This window comes from Ambystoma mexicanum, chromosome 8 (genome assembly GCF_040938575.1).
Source record: "Ambystoma mexicanum isolate Mex_15411 chromosome 8, UKY_AmexF1_1, whole genome shotgun sequence".
Lineage (NCBI taxonomy): Eukaryota > Metazoa > Chordata > Amphibia > Caudata > Ambystomatidae > Ambystoma > Ambystoma mexicanum.
The window spans coordinates 203423847-203443458 of record NC_090929.1 but is presented as its reverse complement, the minus strand read 5'-3'; the positions used below and the strand labels follow the sequence as shown (position 1 = coordinate 203443458).

General features: G+C 44.8%; 1 protein-coding gene across 2 annotated transcripts in view; it reads left to right on the top strand.

Annotated features, from left to right (window-relative positions):
* The window catches only part of COL5A1 (collagen type V alpha 1 chain), a 635679-nt gene that overhangs the window by 569756 nt on the left and 46311 nt on the right, over positions 1-19612 (top strand). For both annotated transcript variants that reach the window (XM_069609606.1, XM_069609605.1), the window contains exons 47-50: positions 1941-1994; positions 2089-2196; positions 9673-9726; positions 17043-17150. In XM_069609606.1, the coding sequence (XP_069465707.1) occupies positions 1941-1994; positions 2089-2196; positions 9673-9726; positions 17043-17150 (324 nt within the window). The remainder of the gene's footprint in view (positions 1-1940; positions 1995-2088; positions 2197-9672; positions 9727-17042; positions 17151-19612) is intronic.

The following is a 19612-nucleotide window of genomic DNA, read 5'->3' as shown; positions in this document are numbered from 1 at the left end:
TCCTTCCTATCTATTATATTGTGAGATCAGCACACCCCACCTTATCTGGAGTTCTGAAGGATTACACTGCCTCCCCTTTCTCAATTCTTCTGCAACCTTTGGGTTACTGTGACAAGCTAATCTGAATGGCTGGGTGCAGTATTTACATCCTACCAACTTTTACTCACATGCTGTACTCACAGCTGCAGTAATCCACAGAAGGGTCACCATTGACCCAAAATGGTGATAGTTTTCTTTGCTCCTTCTTCTGCTGTGCAGGGCGAGGGAGGCCATTGTTTGACTTTTGTCTTCGGCGGGTTTCCATTGGAAGGCCCACCAAGGTGCCAAGTGTGTCTGTGAAGACAGGAAACAGAGGAGGACTTTGAAACTCTGCTGGTCTTTGTATTCTGCTGTGCCTGTTTGGAACCAGTTCTAACTGGAGGAAACTTCCATACGACCACCAAAAATCAGTACTTTTCAAGATGAAGAATGAATGGGAGAATGTAATCCTTTGAGGGAGAAATGACTTACTGTTAATTTTCTTTCTATGGATTCTTCGCCCTCACATTCATCATTGCCCTCCCTGCCTATCCCACTATGAAAGTTTGCTTGACTTGCACCGCTCTGAATTAGTTCTCCTTCTTTTCTTCTTTTTCTTCCATGCGATGAATTTTGGAGGAAGGATTGATGCTTGACATTGTTTAAAAAAACCGAGGCATTGATTGTTCAATCAGACCTTTGGTCTTGGGTGCCTGTTCTTCTCCCCAAAGAAATGAATGTTTTAATGGGAGTGGAGAATGTTCTACCTAATTCCGTGCATGGGAATTCTTCCCTTGGCTGCTGAGCAATGGGGAAAAAGGTGGGGAACTGAGGTATGGGGGTCATAGTGATGTTGCATATGTACCACCGACGTCATGTCTGGAGTTACAAAGTGTCACTGTCGAAGCATGAAGAGGTTGAGAGATGACATTGAGCCGCACTATACCCCTGTTGAAATATTCCGAACAGATGGCGCATGAGAGGATGATCTATCAAGATGAGGATCTCTTTTTGGAAAAGAATACCTAGAAAGAACATAAGCAGTAAGTAATTTCTCCTAACATTGAGTGAGTCATTTAAAGTGCCCCTAATTCAGCTCTATCCTAGTGTAAATCTTTAATATAACCTCTCGAAGTTTGACCATTACTGTTCATTACATGAGACTTGGCCTGCTCTTTCATCTGGAGTAGCATGGCGTTCACACTGCAATACTTTCTCTGTTCTGCACTCTCTCAGTGTTCAGCTGTGAATGTCAAAAATCGAAATCCCCTCAGGGGTATGCCCGTCCTTTACCTGTTGTAAACCAATCAAAAGAATGTATTTAAAAAAAATCGAAATCCCCTAAAATCCTGAATTGTTCTTTTAGTATATGCCCAGCCACAACTAACCCAGAGAAATACATTCCGTTCCAGTTACAAATGGTTCCATGTGTTTTTACAAAACATTTTTCACTGCATTTTATTTTACCTCAATCTTTTACAATTGTTTCCCCTGCAAATCCAGGGAGAGATGCCAGCCCCCTACCCACACTGTACCTTCTACTCATCCCATAATGCCTCACCCAATCACCTGCCCTGCATTTTTGCAGCACAAAAACTGTAAAATAACTGCAGTAAAAAAAGCAGCGTTCCAAATTATTTAGCAAAATGACTGGATGCTGTTACAAAACACTTACTGCATCATGCAGCAGTTATTGGACAACATCATTGGCCACAAGATATGTAACAGATCGCAATATGAAAATATTAGAAATACAGCAAATACATCTTTGAAATGTCATTTATTACTGCTGGAAACATTTTTAAAAAATGTTATGCTCCTGCCAGATTTTATTTGTGTCCGTTTATAGAAAGGGAGAAGCATGTGATGCAGATGCTGCTTGTTGATTTGAGGTAATACATTATTTCATTTTCTTGTAATAGGGTTTGCCTGGACCGCCTGGTGAGAAAGGAGAGACTGGAGATGTTGGTCAGATGGTGAGAATATTTAACAGTTTGCAGATGACTGTGCATCAGAAATTGTTGATGACCTAAAATACTCATAATGTTTGACCTTACCATCCATTTTCAGGGTCCCCCTGGCCCTCCCGGACCTAGAGGCCCATCTGGTGCTCCAGGAGCTGATGGACCACAGGGCCCCCCAGGTGGTATTGGAAATCCTGGATCAGTGGGAGAAAAGGTAAGTCTTTCCCAAAGATCATGATCCTGTTTCACAGTAGAAAAATTATGTGATGCTCAAGCAGGAACACAGTTTAGTCACTGTCCAGCTACGGGTTGTAAAAATATGGTAACATAATAGGATGAGATCTACACAAAATGTAGTCTACTCAAGAATGCCTGAGTTTGTTTTCTCTCACTGACAGTCAGGGCCTAGAGCTTAAAATTGCTTCTTCACTGCACAATTCTGCCTAGAAATAACATTATATTTTATTGCAATAAACTGCACTACATTATATTGCATGTATTATATTGGATCAAACAAAGGCAGAAATGCATCTTAGAATAAAGGAAAACATGTCGTTTTTATTTTAAAACCTCTCTTTTATTGGTTAACTTAAAACCAGAACAACCTATTCATCATTTGAAATATAGTAAGTGAAATCAAATAACATGAATGTCCATAGAGTCACCCCCAGTTCTTTTTTCTACATAGCAATTCATCTATCAAGGCAGATCATGTCAGAGGTTCATGCATTCTTCTTTTTATCTTAAACCAGTTCATCAACATAATATCACAAACGTTTCAAGTAGTCTTTAGGACGGGCTGAATGGCACAGGGATCTGCTGCTTCTTTTATTACACGTTCCACAAAATATACCTCATCCACCATTCCACTGATGGGGCTACCCCCTTATCCATCATTTTGCAATAAGTGACTTAGTGAGTACATATGCGAGTCAGATAAACCTTGCATCTCTTTTATTTAGCCTGGGCGGCATACCAGCAGACACACCTCAGGGGATTTTTGTAACCTCATTCTATTATCTCCACAATGTTTTTCTATACCTCCCCCCCAGAATGGTATAATAGGATGGAAATTGCAGAAAAAAACAGCGTTTGTTACATGCCATATCAGACATACCCCACCCTTCTGCTGACAATATTTGGCCAGTTGTAGTGGCATACACTAGTATTGATGTAGATATTTAAAATGAATTAGCTTATGGACATATCACATTGAAAGCAAAGGAACATGTTTCATAGCAGTCTCCCATTGGGTATTGTCAAGTTGCCTGCCCAGCGTCTCCTCCCACCTCCAGCCCATGTCACATTGGGCTGTTTGTGCCTACAGATCGCTAGCGTATAGAGTTACATGATAATAAAGGTACAATTTACTTAATTGAACACAAAGTTAACTATTGGGCTATTAGGGGGTAATGCTGGTAGCCCTTTAATCTGCCTCTTTAATGATGCCTGCAGACTTTTAAACCATAGAACACACATGTTGCTCTTGACCCCAATTCCTTTAACCATTCAAATGTCAGGAGGGTTCCCCCTGGGAAGATATCTTCTAGTGTGACAAGTCCAAGTGATACAAATCCTGTTAGGAAAGCAGCGTAAAGTTTTATGGGTAGACCTTTGATCTTGTGCAGAAATACTTTTGAGGAAATACAACTCCCAGCACCAAGATATCTGTACTGCTTCCAACATGCTCAGACCTCAGTGCCCTGATCCTCTAGCAGCGTCTACTTTTGAGCTAACCATACAATTATGATATCGCAATACATTTTCTAGACTAACATGTGGAGGGACCTGATTGGTCATGTACCAGCAACGTGTAAATGATTCCTGTGCCGCTAAACAATATCATTCCAGATCGGGAATCCCTAGGTTCCCTTTGTCCCAGCAGTTGCATTAGTATGCCCCAACATACTCTCTACTGACAAATCACTGTAATGCATAACTGTCAGAGTGTCCTAAAGAAGGATGCTGGTAATCTAACTGGTATGTTCATGAGTAAGTATAGCCAGTTAGGAAGACCTACTATATGTATGATTGACCAATGTCAATATCGGGAGAGTGGACATTGTTTTAAACTTTGCTCCATTTGGTCCAGTAGCACGATATGATTGATGCTCCTAAACATTGTGACCAGGTTAGCTGATCCCTAGATATCATACTGTTTCATGGCAACACATCAGTTAACCTGCATTGAGATTACAGTCAGTGAGTGGGAACACCTCGGATTTGTCCAGGTTGATTTTAAGGCCAAACAGCTCAAAGCAAAGGCCAGAAGGCTCGTAGAGGAGGCCAGAGGCTCCATTGATATTGTGAACAGCAAAGTCGAACCTGGACACCCCTGTCTGGTCCTTCTCGATAATTGTAAGGGAGGTGAAAGAACCCCTTTGGTAAGGACCCTAGCCATTACAGCTTTATATAGCAGTAATATCATGTTCAGAAAACATTGTCCCATTCCTCACCTTTTGTAGGACTTGAAATAAATATTTCCATTCCAGTGAGGATTGTTAAAGGCTCAACAATGTGTGTGCTAGCATATCTGAAACATGTAGGTGCTTAGGCCGTGTTGTCTGGGGGCTTACCCGTGGCCAGCTCGTTAGTAGAATCCCTTATTTCTTATGTGGTTATGGGTCGCTCCAGCTGTTCTCTATACCTGTTCTCCGATCATAGAATGGCCAAGTCGTCTAGAAATATCTTGATTTCATTGGACGATACCTCCTCTTTGGAGGTATATAGTTCAAAGTAAAATTCCCTAAAGCAATCCTTTATTTAGTTGGGATAATGTAATAGCTTCCCATCTCTATACCTTAGTGTGCCGATCAGAGTATGTTCATGTTCTAGTCCTAGGAGCCTAGCTAATAATCTGCCCAGTCTATCTCCCGGTATTTCCACGCATCCCATGCCCCATAGATGAACGAAACTTCATGGTCTGCAAGCTCATCAAATCTTACCTGGGTAACTGTAATGGCACGAATGGTGGGCGGAATTTGATTACACACGTATTTTCCTTCCAAGTGTTTTAGCTTGTTTTCTAACTTATCCATTTCAGCATGGATGTTTTTTTCCATTATTGACTTGTAAAGTTGTGTGTAACCCAGCCAGTAATCTATGCGTGTGGAACTATTGTTCGCCACTGAATAGAAGGTGTACTGACAGTTCCTATCATGTGCGCATCGTCAAACATCATAGAGAGTGAAAAGGGACATCAACTCATGCATCTTAATAGTGGCTTTAGGAGGGCTCCTGCGTTTATTGGCTGACCTATCTAATTCATCGTCCAAAACTTTGTTGAAATCTCCCTTCGTAAGTATGTTTGCATCAAAGTAAGGGCCACATTCCTCCCACACAGACTGAAATAATTCAGGGTCATCATGGTTTGGGCTGTATCCATTCACAGAGGTAATAGGCGGATCATTTGGTCTGTCGTGAAGCAGCACATAACGCCTCTCTGGGTGAGAAATATGTGTTGTTGCTGTAAATGGCACACTCTTGTGTATTATAATCAGCACTACCCATGCGTTCCTTGTATAAGAAGTGCAACACTTTCCGTGGGCCCCATTCGCACACTATCACTGTATGCTGTTCTGTGGATTTCCAGTAAGAATACTATATTAAATGTATGCCTCCTGGCATATGCAAGTACTTTCCTTATTTTGACCATGTCATGCAGCCCTCTGCCATTCCACTACATGCATCTCACCTCTGAATATCTGCATGCGTGCTACAATTATGTTGTTGTGGTTATTTAAATCGCATGGACCCACAATGTTAAAACAAATTCCACCCTACTAGGTCTGCTACATATACAAAACCATACAGCCCCTCACATCACGTCACTCTCACCATGTCCCAACTTAACGGTGAAATCACCACTCCCAACATTAACAAATTCCCACTAGCTAGTATGCTTCAGAATAGAGTGGGTAGGGAGGGGAAGATTAGGGTGCGGAGAGGGGTAGATTGGTGAGTTGAGGGTGTTTGTGATGTAGAGTGGTGTGAGGTAGAAAGGGTGGTGCAGAATAGAGTGCGGTGGGGTTAAAGGTTGGGGTGGAGTAAGGAGCGAGTGAGTGGATGTCGAGTGGTGGAGTTGGGTAGGGTAGTGTAGTGGGATAGAGTAGGTGTAAGAGTTAGAGTAGGGTAGGATGGGTGGGCATAGGTATATGTTGGACTGGGCGTAGAGATAGTATAGTGGGCTTAGGGATAGAGTAGGTAGGGGTAGATTGGGGTAAGATGTGGTATAGGGGAGTGAGGCGGGGTAGAGTGGGTGAGGTGGGGTAGGGCAGAGGTCAGGGGATAGGTAGTGGGGTGGGGTACAATGTGGTGAGGTAGAGTGGCTAGAGGTTGATTGGGTTTTAAGTGTGAGTAGCAGTAGATTTTGGTCATCCATGGGATAGTGTGGGTAAGGGTAGATTAGGGTGAGTTGAGGTACATTGGAGTGAGTTAAGGGTGGTGTAGTTGGGTAGAGTGGGCTGGGATGGGATGTAGAAGGTAGATGGGTATGGGTAGAGTGGGTAAGGAGGTGTAGTGTGGTTGGGGTAGAATAGGGTGAAGCGGATGTGATAGGGTGGATGGGTGTAGAGTTGTGTGGACAGTGTAGAGTGGGACAGGGTTAAAAATTGGGGTGGGTAGTGGGAGAGTTACGGGGTAGAGTGGTGGGGTGGGTTAGAGAAGGGCAGAAGTAGAGTGTGATGAGTTGGGGTTGAGTGGTTGAGGACACAGAAAGAGTGCAGTGTGATAGAGTGGGGTGTCTGTTAAAGGTAGAGTCGGTATGTATGTAAATGAATTCATGCCACACAAAACATCTCAATGCCAAAGGGACATTATGGCACAAAATATTTCATGGCAGACCATTGTAGATCTAGTTCTAGCCGACAGTTGCCATTACATGGGAAAAATAAATGTTTTCAGTTTTTTTCCTAAATTCGACATGATCTTCAAGAAGATGAAATGGGGATAGCAAGGTGTTCCATAACCTTGCCAGCGGAACAGAAAAAGAACACCCACCACATTTTTTATTTCTGACCTTGAGCACTGTCAAGAGACTAGCAAAAGCAAATATGAAATGACAATTTGGCGTATATTGCATCAGGTGTTTCCACATGAACGAAGGTCCTGTAAGATGGTAAGCCATGCAAACCAAGCAAAGGACTTTGAATTCTATACGTTTTGTCACTGGTAGCCAATGTAGATCGCAGCAGGGCTGAGGAAATGTGGTCACATCGATTCACTCAACAAGCGTTTTAGCTGCCGCATTCGAAATATATTGGGCCTCATTATGACCCTGGCGCTAATGGTTTAACGGCGCCGTAAAGAGCGTCGGCGCCGTTAAACCATTAGCGCCTGATTACAAGGTCCCTTAGCGGGTTGGAGGCTTGAACGCCTGCTTTTTGCAGGTGTTAAAATCCAACCCGCTAAGGGACCTTGGAGCTAATTACGGCAACCGTACCGTAATTAGCGCCTTCCCCATCCCCATTATGCCCTATGGGGCAAAATGGGAATGGGGAAGGGCAAATGGTGAATGGGGAATTACCGCCCCGCCAACCTTGTGATGGGGGCGGTAATTCCGCCATCTCCGGCATGGACCATGGTGCTAATAGCACCATGGTCCAGGGCCTGGGTCGTAATGAGGCCCATTGAGGTTTTACTATGTATTTTTTAGGAATGCCCAGGTAAACTGAATTGCAGTAATCTAGGTGGATGGCAACAAAAGCATTCACCAGTTGGACTTTTGAAGGGAAAGCAAAATAGTCCACACATCTTTTAAGCCTTCTCAGTTGAAAGAAATAACTACTAATGAGTTTGTCTATCTGTGTGGTCACAGAAAGGTTTCAATCTATCAAAATGCCTAGGTTGCGAACAGTATTGGCTGGATTAGAGCATGGGCCCAGTGATGAGGGACGATAGTTGTTGTAACCTGTTCCATGCAGATTTGTATGTTTTCTATTACGGAAACCTCAGGATTACCTAGGCAAAGAATCAGCAGTGTATCGTTCGCATAAAACAAAGATATTCCTGCCCTGCTAATTAAATTGGCCAATGGCTTCATATAAAGATTAAAAAGCAAGGGGTTGAGTGAGGAGCCCTGAGGAACTCCGCATGAGACAGATCTCTGAAAAGAATAAAAAGATGGCCTTGGTGGGGCAAACCGGTAGAGACCACAGATTGGTTTGTTTAACATGCAGATTGCTCCGAACACTACATTCAGAGGCCACAGGCAGTGCAGTGCATACCTACAGCTAATGCTCTGTGACTACCAATGCCAATTTTATGAAATAAACATTAATATATGTTTATATTACTTGTACTATTAACCCCTTAAGTGCTAAGGACGAGTATGCTCGTCATTTTTGCATGCACTTGATTAAAGCTGTAGGTTGTAATATACCATGTTTTCTTCTCAATAATCAAAGTGTGGATCTGTCTTCCATTCTTCTCCTTTATTTTTCTCACTTTTTCCAGCTATTTAGCAAATCGGCAAGCTTGGAATGGAGGTTCGAACCACCTGTAAAGGCTGCATTCGAAGCTTCCCTTTGTGATCTGTGGACACTGGGCAATACGACATGGACAAGCTCTATCACCAGAAACCCTAGTTGAGGCTTCACTCTGTTTTTGCCCTCTTACACTAATACTGTTAGAGCCCTTACCAGTGATCTCTTTTGTGTATCAGGTGACACAATCCAGTTTTAGAGACCCTTGCCTTCGGCTTGCGACCACTAAATTGGGCAGTGATCTCCTATTCTATAAAAGAGGCTTTTGGTGTTCCTTCTAATGCTTCATTATTCCTTTCAAGACTTCTGTACTCTCTTACAGCTTTGTTTTTTGAATTTCCAATCCTCACTAATTTAGAAATGAAAAGGTGGGTGGACTTGGTGGTGGTTCAGTTTGCAGTGTAAACTCTCCACCTTCTGAAGAGGTGAACCTGAAAATCAATACAACAATTCTTGCATCATTTTAATGGCCTAAAAAGCCAGCTATTAATGGCTCTTCATTTTAATTTGATAGGAAAGATCATCAGTTTGTGCCATTTCGAGCACCACATGGCAATCCAGTCTTTAGTCACTTAATGGATCAATTATTTTTTTACTTTCTTCGCATGTTAATTAGTGTGTATTTATTTCACTTAACATCATGTTTTTATTAAAGGCCTATCGAGCATATACTTTAAGTCAATTCCATATAGAAAACATACAAAGAGGACGCCGGGATGCAAGAGTATTTTTCAGAGTTAAGACATAATACATTTGTTGGATTTTTTTGTATTAAAAGCAGCGGAAACAAATCTGAAAGGGAGCACCGGTACTAAAGGAGGAACTAGAAACCTATGTATGTTCTGTTAGATGTAAGAATTGGCCTTCAGTCTGTCTCATTGCACATGATTCAGCTAGCTTGAGATGCATATAAAGACAGCAAGAAATGAATGGGTCTCTTGGGCTGCCATGAAAACAGCCTAACAAGCCTGAAGATTTGGAACTGTACTGAAAAACTGATTTCTGCTTCAGGTTGCCAGTTTGGTGCAGGAATACATCTTTTGCTAGCTAAAGACCAGAATGGCTGGGAACATTGTAAGAATGCTTGGGCCGCTTACTAGTCATGCTCAGTTGTATTATGTTCATTCTCTGTCACCCGCCTGTGCCATACTTGCTACAGTATTATATATATTTTTATGTGTGATCTATTATTTTTTCTTTTTCTGTAGGGTGATCCTGGTGAATCTGGAGAACCTGGGCTACCTGGAGAAGGAGGACCACCGGTGAGTCAGACAGAAACCAAAGGCTGTCGGCATTCTCATTGAACATTTCCTCATAGTAACTGTATTTCTGATGTTTGTTAATCTGCTTAGAATCACATGCTGTGCATAGTCCGACATCCAGTGGTCACTGCGGAATATTGTATTTTGTTTTTCGTAGTCTAAAAGGGGACGTCGACAAGGCGTGTCTGTAACACTATCCCTATAGTGACGTGCATTGTACCCACCATCCCTCTCGCGTCGAGGTCCCTCAGATTGTTTATTTCTGCCCAGATATTGGTCGCCTTAACGCAGAGCTCCTTCGAGAGAAATTGCAAAACCTTTACTCGAACCTTTGGTCGTTATTTATTATACATTACATTAGATCCCTCCTTCGACGGCGAAGCTGTTTCACCGCCGAGTAAGGCCGTCGACGGTGGTGACTTAGACGGAGGAGATCCTTCGGCTTTGCCTCGCCGGCCCAAGACAGTAGGGAGAGTCGGGGTTGTGGGACATTTCTTTCTACTTCTAAGAATGCCTTTCTCTTTCACCCCCCTTTCCTTCGGGGTCGTTATCACTTTTAATTGTATCCTCAGCTATGAAGAGGACTCTGTTTAGATTTTGCCCACACTGTAAGGGCAAATTCACATGGAAAGATAAGCACAAGCGGTGTAACCGTTGCTTACCCCTCGACCACAACGAGGACGGCTGTGCGGCCTGTAAACTTCTTTGCCCAAAAACTTTAAAGGACCGCAGGGTCAAGAGGTGGGCAGCCTACGCTACGTCTAGAGCTGATTCCTCACCTGCCGCCGCCGCCGCCGAGTGTGACGAGGACAGTGATAACCCGACCTCCGGTTTGGAGTTTGTAGACCTCTCTAGGGAGCGTACTCGCTCCTAAGCGTCTGTCCCTGGCCCCAACAAGTTCGGCTCACGCCCTACTCATCGGGATGAACACCCCGGCGATACTTATGAACACAGAAGACATAAACATAAGCACACAGCCCACGCCACTTCTTTGTCGAAGACGAAGAAAGCCCTAGCGCCAACGGAGATGCCGGGCTCACTGGCGTCCTACACCGACCATAAGGGTTGCAAGCCCTCCCCGCCACCGCAGAGACTGGTCTACCAGCAGACAAGGGCGCTACCACCAAAACGCCAGGTGACGTGCCTCATAAGAGTGCGACCCTCACCAAAAGAGACTCGGCATCACCCAGCACGACGTCAGACAAACCCTCGACGGAGAAATTCATCGTCGAGAGCTTGGCTCGTATAGTTTCCACTGACGTCCAGAGACGGACGGCGAGTGATTCGCCGAAGCCCGCTCACAAGGCCAGGGAGATGCCGAGAATACCGGAAGGGAGGCAGAGACCACTCCCGCCATCGAAGGAAGGCCCTAGCCTACGAGAAGGTTTCTCAGAAGGCGAAGGGACTTTATCCTCCATGTTATGGGACAGATCTAGATGGATACAGGCAGAGGAGCCTCCTTTTTCACCTCCAGACCGTTCTGGGTTACCACATTGGACATTTTAGAGATTCCAAACATGTATGGACAAGCTAGATAGATTTATGTCCACTCCTGAACATAAAACACCCAAGAGGCCAAGAGAGGCACTTCATGAGGACCCCAGGGCTAAATATCCTAGACTATTTAACTCCATTCAAGAGGACACTAATACTTATGACCTCACTGAAGAAGACTCTCACTTCCAAGAGGATGAGGAGTTCTTAAATAGTGAAGACCAACAGAACCTCAAAGAAGAAGGTTTTGAGGAAAACCCTGACATAGGTGGGGGGGGCTTTGAAGAAGACCCAGATGAAGGTGGCTCACAGCCTTTGCAGTCCCCAACAGCGTCTACAGACCCTGAGATCCTGAACCTTTCCTCTCCTCAAACCACACCGGTCAGGGACCCATCACCTATAGATGACCAACCAACTTTCAACGCGCTACTACGGAAAGCAGCAGCACACTTTGAAATTGAGACTGGTGAAATTACTCCCGATATTGATTTAGTTGAAAAAATCATTAAGGAAAAACATCCCACTAAGCAAACCATTCCCTTCTCGCCTCATCGCTGTCTACACCTGCGTTGGTGAGAGGGGTCAACCCTAGAATTGAAAAACTGTTCACTCCCTCTCCTTCGGACCCATTGTACATTAAGGGTCACTCAATACCAGATTCCTTGACTACCACAAGGAAAATGGCAGGGGTTCCGCTATCAACTATCGAAGCACCCTCAGACAAGGAAGGAAAGAAACTCTACGCCATGGGTAAGAGAATTACAGCCTCGGCAGCTTTTTCAACCAGAATTGCCAATAATAATACCTTACTGGCAAGTTATGCTGATGCCCAATGGGGAAAGTTACGCCAAGACCTCGACGAAGTCCCTGAGCCCTTAAGAACTCACTTGTTAACCACTGTAACAGAAGGAACTCTGGTTAACCAGAGCATCATTAAAAACACACTTGATGCTGCAGAAACAGCTGGCCGTTCTTTAGTCCAGGGGATACTCCTGAAGCGGCATGTCTGGCTCCGCAACTCAGGTTTTAAGCCAGAAACACAGGCGTCACTCATTAATAAACCAATAGACGATTCTAACCTTTTTGGGAAAGCGGTGGACGACGCACTGGAGACCGCAAAGAAGGATTTCCACGCCCTAAAGACTTTAGACCAAATCTCAAGGCTTTCCAATAAGCAGGGATTCGGCAACAAATGCTTTTTTCGAGGCCAACAACAACAGCAGTACACTGCAGGCAACTGGTCCTCTACTCAGGGAACCAGTGGCCAATACAATCAAAGAGGACAACGCTGTGGTAAGGGTAGCGGTCGGGGCCCCACTCCCAGAGGTTCCCCAGCTACCAGCACCAAATGACCCGAAGGTTTGGGTCCCCTCCCATGCATCGCCGGTCGGGGGCCAGTTAACATCTTTCCTAGCAGCATGGGAGGGAATAACATCAGACCGCTGGGTATTGTCAACCGTAGCCCGCGGTTACTGCATAGAATTCAGTCGGTCCCCCACGTACAGACCCCCAAGGGGATGACGCCTATCACCAGAGCACCTAGCCATCCTTCTTCTAGAAGTGGAACTGCTGCTACTAAAAGGAGCAATAGAGGTTGTGCCTCTATCACAGGTAACGGAAGGTATTTATTAAGTGTACTTCCTTGTACCCAAAAAGGACTTAACCATGCGCCCTGTATTAGATCTTTGCCCAGCGAACAAATTTGTCAAACCTCAAAAATTGCGCATGGCGACCTTACAGGAAGTAATCCCCCTGCTTTCACAGGGAGATTACATGACAACACTGGACATGAAAGATGCATACTTTCATATTTTAATGTTGCCAGCGCACAGAAAATACCTCAGGTTCATGATAGAGGGCAAACACTACCAGTTCAGAGTGCTAACCTTTGGCATAGCGTCAGCGCCGAAGGTATTCACAAAAGTACTGGCAGTGGCAGCGGCCCACCTGTGCAGGTTGTCCGTCCCAGTATACCCTTACCTCGACGACTGGCTCATAACAGGGGATTCTTGCGAGACCTGCTTCTCAAATACCCAAAAGATTGTAGACCTTTTGTTCCAACTGGGCTTCTCCATCAACGAGAAGAAGTCCAGCCTAGACCCCAACCAGGTCAAGCAATTCCTAGGGGCTCTAATTCGAACAAAGGACGGCCTCGTCTTCCCCTCCAACGAGAGGATCCAAAATATGCTGTTTCAGATCCCTCAATATGTAGCCGGTCGAGAGTCGACGGTACGCAAAGCAATGCGTTTGCTAGGAATGATGGCGACATGTATATATTTGGTAAATCATGTGCACCTGCACCCAATGAAAGAGTGGCTCAACAGCCAGTGGTGTCAGGCCAGCGGACAATGGGACGATCTAGTGGTGGTCTTGCAGGCCTTGGTTCTCCCGCTACGGTGGTGGTTGAAGGAAAACCTTGAAATAGGGAAACCATTCGCCACCCCCGCAGTGGAAGCCACTCTAACCACAGACGCATCCATCACAGGATGGGTGGCTCACCTATCCCATCAGACTGCACATGGAGTTTGGACTCCGAGTGTAGCATCCAAACACATAAACTTGCTGGAACTGCTAGCGGTCTTCAAAGCACTGAAGGCTTTCCAGGCAAACCTACAAGGGAAGGCAGTGATGGTCCTCACAGACAGCACCACAGCCATGTACTACCTGAACAAGCAAGGGGGCACGCACTCTCCAGGACTGTCCCAGAACATCTGGAAGTGGGCTCTCAAACACAACATGTTGTTCCTTTTGTCACAACATGTACCAGGGGAACTCAATCTACTAGCAGACGAACTCAGCAGAGACTTCCCTCTGCCCGCAGAGTACGAATGGCGGTTACGAGAAAACATTGTCTTCGACGTTTTCACACAATGGGGATTCCCAGAAATAGATCTGTTCGCAACTCTGGAGAACTCCCAATGACAAGATTACACCTCCAGGTACCCCTAGAACCAATCCAAGGGGAACGGTCTCTGGATAACATGGTTGGGGAAATTTGTTTACGCTTTTCCCCCCGACTCCCCTTCTCAACAAAATAGTGCATAAGATGCACCAGGAACCAGTCACCATGATACCATAGCCATGGTTCGCTCACCTGATGGAGATGTCTCTATCTCCACCAGTGAAACTACCCTGCCCATACAAGATGCTGTCACAGGACAGGGGCAAGACGATACATCCATGCCCACAGACCGTGAACTTAGCAGCCTGGCTCCTGAGGTCATAGAATTTGGACGTTTACAGCTCCCTCAAGATGCATGGACATTCTTAGGGAGGCTAGAAAACCTAACACTCATTACTGCTATTCTAGCAAGTGGAAGAAATTCGTCATCTGGTGTAGAGGTAAGACCATCAACCCCGTTGACTGCTCTCCCACACAGATTGTTCTTTACCTGACTCTCTTATTAGACTCAGGATTGGTCTTTAATTCTATTAAAGTTCATCTAGCTGCACTTTCCGCATACACCACTTCTCAACACAAAGTGTCATGGTGGAATGTCCCAGTTAATAAGGTCTTCATGGTGGGAGTTAAGAGGATGCACCCTCCTATAGCTAACCCAGCTCCTGGATGGGAACTAAATGTGGTACTTACCAGGCTTATGGGCTCACCCTTTGAATCCATGCACAAAGGATCCCTTAAGAACCTCACTCTTAAAACAGCTTTCTTAATAGCTATCACCTCCATTAGGAGAGTGAGCGAACTACAAGCACTCTCTATACTAGACACCTTCGTAACAGTTCACAAGGATAAGGTGGTTCTACGCACACATCCTAGGTTTGCACCAAAATGTATTTCTAAATTCCATGTCAACCAGTCAATAGAACTACCAATGTTCTTTCAAAAGCCTTCAAATTTGGGAGAAAGGAGCCTGCATACACTGGATGTGCGCAGAGCCGTCATGTTTTATATGGACAGAACTAGACCTCTGAGAAAGACTAATCAGTTCTTTGTCTCGGTAGCAGCAGGAAGAGAAGGAGATGCAGTTTCAAAATCCACTATATCTAGATGGATTATCCAATGCATCACTCTCTGTTACACTCTTGCTAAGAGAGAACTACCCTTCAAGCCAAGAGCACATTCTACTCGAGGCACTGGGGCTTCCATAGCATTAATTGCAAATGTCCCTCTTGAGTCCATTTGCAAAGTGGCAACCTGGAGTTCTGTACATACCTTTACAAAACACTACTGTCTAGATACCCACTCTAGATCTGATTCCCAGGTAGGACAAGCAGTATTAGGGCATCTTTTTTCTACTGTTCCTTTTCACAACCCACCTCCAACTCCGGGTACTTCTTGCTAGTCTATGCACAGCATGTGATTCTAAGCAGATTAACAAACATCAAAAGACAATGCATTACTTACCGTAAAAGCATTTCTGATGGTTGTATCTGCTTAGATTCACATGCGCCCACCCTTCTTCCCCACTCGGATGGAAGGAACATAGACATCCTTAATCTCTCTCTCTTTTCTGTACTCACTCATGTCTAATAGGCTCCCTCAGGGCAGAAAAAATACAAACAGAAGGACCTCGACCCGTGAGGGATTGTGGGTACAATGCACGTCACTATAGGGATAGTGTTACAGACATGCCTTGTCGACATCCCCTTTTCGATTAAGAAAAACAAAATGCAATACTCTGCAGTGACCACTGGATGTCGGACTATGCACAGCATGTGAATCTAAGTAGATACAACCATCAGAAATGCTTTTACGGTAAGTAATGCATTGTCTTATTCATCATTAAGTTCCTGGTAATACTGCTCCCAGGTGCAGGACCTGACTCAGAATGTATGTAACTTGGAGCAAGTAACTGATGTTCATTGCCTCAGGTCCTAGGGCTTTGACTGTTATTTATGCATAATAGTACAGTTGTCCACATTTGAAGTTTGAAGCAAGCAGTCCAGGTGTACCAGGATAAATGACTTATATCATATCATAACACATGTGGATAAATCAATATTTCAGCCACTTGCTGTGATGGCATTAGGGGGCGTCAAAGAGTATGGGCTGTCACTTGCTCTAGCTCTACCAGTTTAGTGAATTGATGTCAACGAGCAAAGGGTTCGAGGTTCTTTGTTTATTTTTCCTGCACACATCACTTTCTGTGAACTGTGGTAGGGAAGTTTTTTGTCACTGTAACTTTGTTTTATCAGCTTTATGGTCACGTGCATGATGTGTCTACGATGGGATAGGTGGAGTGTATACTTTTACAGTGTTTTCTTTATTATAGTTTTGTGAACCTTAGCATTTTACTGCTTAATGCCGAATAGAGTACCTATTTTTGATTCCTGGCCTTTTTAGAGGCCTGTCCTTCTTCTTTAATTCGCTTGCGTTGTGCTCATTTTTATGGGGAGACTGATCAGTCCATGAGACTGTCAGTGCTCATAGACTATAGATACCATTATAAGTGCGGTAAATCCCCATTCCATGGATTCCCATAGGATTCCATGGAACGGATTGCTGGGATTACCAGTGCCAGTAAAACCAGCAGTTTGTTGCTGATGGGGGCCTGATTTACCTCCAGCTCTTGGCTGGAAGTAAATCAGTGACCCCCACCGGCAAACCTGTGTTTTTGCTGTGCGGTATAAGTCCTAGTCAACAAATTACCGGCACCTTTCCCGCACTGCACTATAATGAGGCCCTATTTCTTCGTTTTGATTCCTGAGACTGCACTCTTTGCAGTTTAGAGGGATTATACATGTTTGTCCAAGGCTCAGGGTTGCATTACCCATGCTGTTCTGTCCACCGTAGCGTCCACAGATGTGTGCCTCATCAAGAGGGTATGGAGCAGTATATAATGTAAATTATTTCTGTTTAACAGGGTCCAAAAGGAGAAAGAGGAGAAAAAGGAGAGGCCGGCCCATCTGGTGCTGCAGGACCACCTGGTCCCAAGGGTCCTCCAGGTGATGATGGTCCCAAGGGAAGCCCGGTAAGTTTCGATTGTTGTTCACATTCCAAGTTCAATAGTGATAATGTGTGTCTACACCTCATTTTCAAATTAATGGATGTCATATACATTGATGTAGGATTGAAAGGGTTATGTTGAGAGTGATTAGGTTCAGAAGGTGGCTTTTAGGGAGCCAGGACAGCCAAAGTCAATGGGCCAGTTCAAAGGTCTGATGCTCTATTTTTAGAAACATTTTTTTAAAAGTCAATAGTTCAGTGGAAAATCACAGTAGCTTAAGAGGAGGCACCTTGAATACGTACAAGCTGGGAGACCAGTACAAGTGAGTTGAGGTCAACTCAGAAGTGGTTAAAATAGTACTCCCCAAGCTAGGAAGCACCACAATTGGCAAAAGGTAGATGTACCCTAAACCCTGCAGTATCTGAGTATTGAAGAATTGGTCCAGCTGGCTGCAGTGTAGCAGACCCTTGTGCCTGGCCCTTGGTCGTGGTGAATAAAGGGAGGACGTCTGGTGGGCTCCTGGGGCAGCACTCGAGAGAAACTGGGCAGCAATGGATTCTCCTTGATTCTGCGTCCTTTTGTTGTTTTGGCGCCTTTTCTCAGTGCCAAAGAAGAACGAACAGCTCAAGTTGGAAGTTACTTAATCCCTCTGTGCTGGACACTGGTGAGGGGACTCTGGATGAAGATTTTCTGATCTTGTAGGGTCCGCTGAATGCCCACAAAGTTTTGGCCAGATTTGCACTTCCGAAGACAATGCACTTGATGATGGTCAGGGGTCCCTGGGCATTGGGATTCTGCAGCCTCGGAAAGTCACAGCAAGTGGGAGGTTGCGCCTAAATGAAGCATGTCGTAAGGCTAGTTGGTCCCATAATCCCAAGGGAGGAGTTTGTCGCTTGTGGGTCTTCCCAGTCGAAACGGAAACAGGGTCAGCACAGCTGCAGAGCTTCACCGGGCACTTCAGGGTCCTGAAGGGTGCTACTGGCATCTCATCACATCTTCTTCCTCAGAAGTTGTCCTCCAGTGGTCGACTCTGTCCCAAAATCCTCACCTTTTAAGCATGTTCCCATTCATTCACAGCCCTAGGCTGTCAATCACCCAGCAGCCAGCCAGCTGACCAATAAGAACTGGTTTAACTCAGGCACACCTAGAGACAAAGGACAGGGACATTTCAGATCCCTCCCTCACTTCCTGCCTTTCCAGACACACTGGAGCCTGGGCAGGCTTCAGGGCTGAAGCCCACCAAAGGAAAAATGCACAAAGGACTCAAACCTGATTCAGACATCAAGTAAAAGCCTAGAAGGAACTGACAGGAAATGGCAAAAAAAGAAGATGGGGGCCATTTTGGGAAAACAGTCACCCTTGGTCACCCTTGGCTGCTGTACTGTAGCTGAGGAATCAGCCTGCAGATTTGTGGCACAAAGGTAGTATAAAAGAGACCACTGGCACCAGCCATTCAAGTGAATTAGTGGAACAGATGTTACATGTGAAGTGGGATAAGGAGTTACTATGTAACCCCCCAGCACTCCACACAGGGTGGTGTGTGCTGGACCCACAAAAGAAAAGCTAACTAAGACAAAAGTCATCTTAGTGTTCTTGGGAATAGTAGTTCACTGCAGAAAATGGATTCATACATTAAGAGAACTCCAAGGGACTTCTCAGTGGCACTGCATAAAAGGTGCTGTGTGTCACCATGCAAAAAGCAGATGCCCATGGACTTTACCAGACCTCATTAAATAGCGTGAAACACAACATCCTACTCAGAAAAACACATGAGTAAAAGGTAAAAAGCCCTGAGTCCAGCAAAGGAGCTGGGGTTCTCTAAGGTTAAAGGGAATTGGCACAGAAATGAAAATGTTCCCTAACAGCAGGTGAGTAACTTCTTCTATGCTTTTCATGTCCAGCACAACGAATGACATCAATAAAGGTCAGTATCAGCACTTGTATATATCACCTTTACAAAATTGAGTTTGGGTGGGAACATTTCAGAGTTAGATTGAGCACACTTTAGCAACTGTTATAATAGTCTTTTCTCCTAGGGCCATGTAGGTAGTCTGTCCCCTAGTAATAAAAAGTGTTCAACAATTAAAAACGTATGGAGGAACCACCACTGCCAAAGTCAATAGGATTGAGAAGAGGAGCCTTTAGGAAACCAGAACAACCAAAGTCAAGTGGATTCAGTTCTGATGCAGTTCTTCAGAGAAAATGTTAATCAAACAGTCAGTAGTTCTTCACGAAACACAGGAGCTCAAGGGGAGCCTACCTACTAGGGCACAAGCTGGTAGGCCTGCACAAGGGAGTTTAGGTCAACTCGAAATTGAAGATTGTAGCACTTCCCAAGCCAGGAAGCACCAAAAATGGCAAACGGTATTTGTACCCCTAACCCCATAGTACGTTAAAGAGGAAGTAGAATTTGTATCTGGCTTCCTTCCTGAAGCTGTGATGCAGACCCTGATTCCTGTTCCTTGGTCGCGTTGATGAAAGGGGGA